The sequence below is a fragment of the Sinocyclocheilus rhinocerous genome, unplaced genomic scaffold, assembly GCF_001515625.1.
Source record: "Sinocyclocheilus rhinocerous isolate Xijiao unplaced genomic scaffold, SAMN03320098_v1.1 scaffold5501, whole genome shotgun sequence".
NCBI classification, from domain to species: domain Eukaryota; kingdom Metazoa; phylum Chordata; class Actinopteri; order Cypriniformes; family Cyprinidae; genus Sinocyclocheilus; species Sinocyclocheilus rhinocerous.
The window spans coordinates 6,436-12,000 of record NW_015656154.1 but is presented as its reverse complement, the minus strand read 5'-3'; the positions used below and the strand labels follow the sequence as shown (position 1 = coordinate 12,000).

Below are 5,565 nucleotides of genomic sequence, written 5' to 3'. Positions count from 1 at the left end.
TGTGTGAGAGTGTGTGTGAGAGAGAGTGTGTGAGTGTGTGTGTGTGTGTGTGAGAGAGAGAGAGAGAGAGTGTGTGTGTGTGTGAGAGAGAGAGTGTGTGTGTGTGTGAGAGAGAGAGTGTGTGTGTGTGTGAGAGAGAGAGTGTGTGTGTGTGTGAGAGAGAGAGTGTGTGTGTGTGTGAGAGAGAGAGTGTGTGTGTGTGTGAGAGAGAGAGTGTGTGTGTGTGTGAGAGAGAGAGTGTGTGTGTGTGAAGTCATAGTGAGTAACTACTGAGGTCAGATTTGCTGAAAGACCGAATCACGAGCGTTTGCAGCAGTTAAACTGGTTTTGTCTCATGACGCATATTGAGTTTCGTCCCATTCATCATCTCTGCCTTTCTGTGCGAGCGAGAGTCTTTCATTCAGTCTTTGTTTTGATCGTCTGGCTGGACGGATGTGACGTCGGCAGTAAAAGACTCGCTATTTAAGTGATAATTCTGATTATTCGGACATGGTTTTCAGCCCCACCGCCTCTGTTTTGGGGGTGAAGCTGTAGGGGGCGGGGCCACGTGAAACACCGCCTCCTGTCCGCTCGCCGAGCCAATGAAATAAAGGTTTGCGGCCAGCAGAACAAGCAGAGGCAGGAAGGAGAGAGCGAATCCAAGCGCTCGTACACTGCTGCCGAACACGACACACACCCAGTAGATCAGCCTGAGAATAAAACACACACGCGCTTTAATGAGCCACACAAACACATTCAAAAATTGTGTAAATTGAAAAAAGACATTCTTAAGTAAATTGTCACAGTGAATTAAATGATTTGTTCAGTGCACTGTGTACTTTTCGGAATCAACAAGTAACGTAACGTGTTACTTTCTGAATATACAACATAATATCCAGATCTCTTTTTCCAAATAAAAACATTTTGGTTTATTAAATTTATTTACTTGGTATTTTAATAATGTAAAGGTTACATTTAAAAAGTCATAAGTAACATTTTGCCAAGTAGGAAACACGTAACATTTCTATTTATTGAATTTACTTGCTAATACAGTTCAAAATCTCTCCCTTGTAATTTTAGAGTATTGCAATAATGTAAATGTTACATTTAAAAGTCAAGAATGTGTAACATTTCTATTTACTGAATTTATTTTTAATACAGTTGAAAATCTCTCCCTCAGTGTAACAGTGTTGTAACTTTAGAGTATTGCAATAATGCAAATGCTACATTTAAAAGTCTTAGAAATAACATTTTCCAACTTAAGTATCATTTTTCTAAGAAACACGTAACATTTGTATTTGTTGAATTTATTTACTTACAAATACAGTTGAAAATCTCTCCCTTCCCAATCAATGTATCATATAATTAGTAATGCCATTTTAGATCATTGCAATAATGTAAATGTTACATTTTAAGTCTTAAAAGTAACATTTTCCCAAGAAACATGTAACATTTTTATGTATTAGATTTATTTACATAAAAATATAATTGAAAATCTCTCCCTTCCCCAATTATAAATATTAATTTTATTTACATAAAAATATAATTGAAAATCTCTCCCTTCCCCAAAAATGTAACACATAATTATTAATGTAATTTTAGAGTATTGCATTAAATAAAAAGTTACATTTAAAAGTAACATTTTTTCCCCAAGTATGAAACATGTAACACTTCTATTTATTGAATTTATTTATTTATTAATACAGTTGAAAATATCTCCATTTTCCCCAATGTAACATATATTTAGTAATTTTTAGAGTATTGTAATAGTGTAAATGTTATATATATATATATATGTATTTCTTTCACAAACATTGTTACATAAATATTAGTAACAATTTTAGAGTATTGCAGTAATGTAATGTGTAACATTTCTATTTATTGAATTTATTTTTAATACAGTTGAAAATCTCTCCCTCAATGTAACAGTGTTGTAACTTTAGAGTATTTTAATAATGCAAATGCTACATTTAAAAGTCTTAGAAGTAACATTTTCCAACTTCAGTATCATTTTTCTAAGAAACATGTAACATTTTTATGTATTACATTTATTTACATAAAAATATAATTGAAAATCTCTCCCTTCCCCAAAAATGTAACACATAATTAGTAATGTAATTTTAGAGTATTGCAATAAATAGTTACATTTAAAAGTAACATTTTTTAAACTATGAAACATGTAACATTTCTATTTATTGAATTTATTTACTTATAAATACATGTTATACTGTAACACATAATTAGTAATGTAATTTTTAGAGTATTGTGATTAATGTAAATGTTACATATAAGAGTCTTAAAAGTAGCTCCCAACACGCACCTGCCGAAGACGAAGATGATGGTGAGGAGCGGCACCAGTTTGAGCATTTCCTGTTGGGTGTACGTTGCCATGACGGCGAGCTGCAGGAAGTAGAGCAGGTACAGGTGCAGCGAGTGTCGCACGTAATGATCGTGAACGGCCACCTCGCGGTTCTCCCACGTCCCGTCAAACAGAGGCTTCAGCGTCCCGAACCTCAGACGCGACGCACCCTGAACCAGCACACCTGAAAATAAAATGTGTCACGGTTTCCACAAACATATCGGGCTGCACAACTGTTGATAATAATCAGAAATGTTTCTTGAGCAGCAAATCAGCATATTAGAATGATTTCTGAAGATCATGTGACACTGAAGACTGGAGTAATGATGCTGAAAATTCAGCTGCGCATCACAGAAATAAATTATATTTTAACACATATTCACATAGAAAACAGCTGTTTTATATTGTAAAAATATTTTACTATTTTACTACTTAGTAATATTTTACTACTATTTTCACTGTATTTTTGATCAAATAAATGCAGCCTTGGTGAGCAGAAGAGACTCTTTCAGAAACATCTAAAATGTTAATCTCAACCTGTTTTTGTATATATAAAATGCTTTCTAGATTAAAATGAGTGCATATTTGCTCACCGAGCACGATGGGAATGCTGGCGAAGAACGCACAGCGCAGTGTGTAGATCAGCCGGAGGGCGGAGCTGTCAAGGGGCGGGGCTTCAAAGGGGAGGAGCTTGTATCCTGCCCACGTCAGTAACGGGAAAATCACCGCGGCAGCCGTTACACAAACACACAACCGCACACACTCCACACAACTGTCTGAGAGAGACACAGAGATCTGTGATCAACACAAGCACGCTTTCTTTTAGCAACTTTTGAGTCATCTGCCATAATGTGTGCAGTATATGATACTGTATCCCACAATGCAATGCACTCTACTTGACCCAGGTTATTATTGTATTGTATTATTGTACCTTATAAAAAAAATATTGTTGTTACTCGATTGACTTTTTTTAATTTAATTTTATTTTAATTTAACATTTTATTTCAAGTAACTATTTTTTAAAATAAATGTTTAGATATTTTATTTTGTCACTTGAAATACAAGTTAAAATTAAAATATAAAAAAATATTTAAAAAAACATTTTTGTTACTTAAAACACCATGAATAAACATTTTATTTCAGCTAGTTGCCAAGACAACATTTCTCATTTTTAGTTAGTTTAACTTACTAAAATAACTAAAACTGAAACTAATTTAAAAAATAGATATTAGAAAAAAACAAACTACAGATATGAAAAAAAAAAATTTTTAAATGACAACAAAAACAGGAAATATAAAAATAATTCAAAATATTAATAAAATAATAGTAAAACCAAAACATAACACTTACGTTAACTGAAGAATAATAAAAGATTAAAACAACTTAAACTTATTTATTTCAGCTAGTTGCCAAAGTAACATTTCTCATTTTTGTTTAGTTTAACTTGATGTACTAAAATAAACTAAAACGGAACTAAATTTATTAATAAACTACATAGACATATTTTTTAAAAAGCTAATAAAAATGACTAAAATGCAACAAAAGTACAAAAATTTTACTAAAATAAATAAAATTATATTATTATATTATTTGCCTATAGACATATTTTTTAAAAAGCTAATCAAAATGACTAAAACACAACAAAAGTACTAAAATTTTACTAAAATAAATAAAAACTCATTCAAAATATTAACAAAAATTAAAAATCAAGGATATTAAAATAACATCTTTCAGTTTAAATACGACGAACGACCCAAAAACCGAACAGAAACCAATTGTTTTCTCTTAACTCGTTTACTTTATCAGACTGACACTAAAAATGTACAATATTTTACACAAAATGCAATTACTATAATTTGAAATGACTGCATTTACTGAATTTAACACGTTATAATGTCAATACTGACAATACTGTTACTTATGCATTTGAGTGCATACTATTTTTACTTCATACTATTTTTTAAAATCCATATACTAAGCAGTACACAATTACTCGATAACTAATTAAGACATGTTTTCATGCAGATATCGTCCATTACTGTATTGATTTTAAGATCATAAATACTGTCAGTTCCACACAAATCTGGCTATATGTGACCCTGGAGCACAAAAGCAGTCATAAGGGTCAATTTTTGGAAATTGAGATTTATGCATCATTCCGTTCAGCCAATCGCGGTGAGCTTTTAATCCACCAATCAAAACACTCTTTACTGAACAGACTCAAGAAGCTCAACGTTGTGCTTGTACTGTGCATTGTTTCTATGATCGGGTCCTTGATGTAAAGACATTGACACATTTTAGTGGGCAGTGTTGGGCAAGTTACTCTGAAAATGTAATTAAATTACTGATTACTGATTACTCCTTTTAAAAGTAATCATGTTACTGTTCTGATTACTTTATTTCAAAAGTAATTAGTAATTAGTTACATTACTATTTACTGTTACTTTATTCTCCATTACATTTATGAAATCCCAGCATACACGCTCCCGATAAGTATTTGTTATTAAAGCATCAACATTCACAGAACACTGTTATTTTAACTAAAGCAAGCGGCTGCTGCGTGCATGGTTTGGTATTGTAATGAGCCGGCAGTGAGTGCTAGCAGCCAGGTGCATTATGGGTATTTGTTTAGAGTTGATTTATGTGTTAATTAAGCAAGATGGTTGGGTTTTTGCGTTAGCAATGTTATTTATGTTTATGTTCAAGTTAGTTCGGGTGGGTTTGGTTCATTTACTGCCTTGTTATAAAAAGTGTGGCTGTCACCGTCATGGAGAGAGATGTGTAGGGGAGGCACTTGGCGATATGGCCTTGCTCGTACATGTGCTTATTCTGTGTTTACAATAAAAGGAAAAAGATGATAGTACTGCCTCCTACTAGTTAGTAGTGATGGGAAGTCCGGTTCTTTTCCGCGAACCGGTTCTTTCGGACAGTTCGTTTCAATGAACCGGTTCAAAAAAAACGGTTCATCGGTTCTTTTACGCTCTAACGTAATGATATCAAGTCTATCGTCCCGGGCCGGGATGAAAATACACATTCAAATATATAAAGTCAGTAATCATAACTTCAGTCAGTTAAAACATAATCATGATCTGAAAAGTTTACAATTAAGTTTTGCAACTAAGCACCCAAATACAGTAACAGGCAGTGATGTGCATAGAGGATTTAAGTCTTGAAGATATAAAGTAAATAAATGAGTTGTCATCAGCGCAGAAACCATAACCCTCTTA

The 5,565-nt window shown here is 32.9% G+C and overlaps 1 protein-coding gene across 1 annotated transcript; it reads right to left on the bottom strand.

Moving 5' to 3' along the window:
• Nucleotides 1–238: 238 nt before the first annotated feature.
• tmem79a (transmembrane protein 79a) lies at nt 239–3,139 on the bottom strand (the record flags this gene model as incomplete). Its single annotated transcript, XM_016526941.1, has 3 exons — nt 239–689; nt 2,300–2,522; nt 2,932–3,139. Coding segments are annotated over 3 exons (624 nt in total), but the record flags the coding sequence as incomplete, so codon positions are not given.
• Between the last annotated feature and the right edge of the window lie 2,426 nt (nt 3,140–5,565).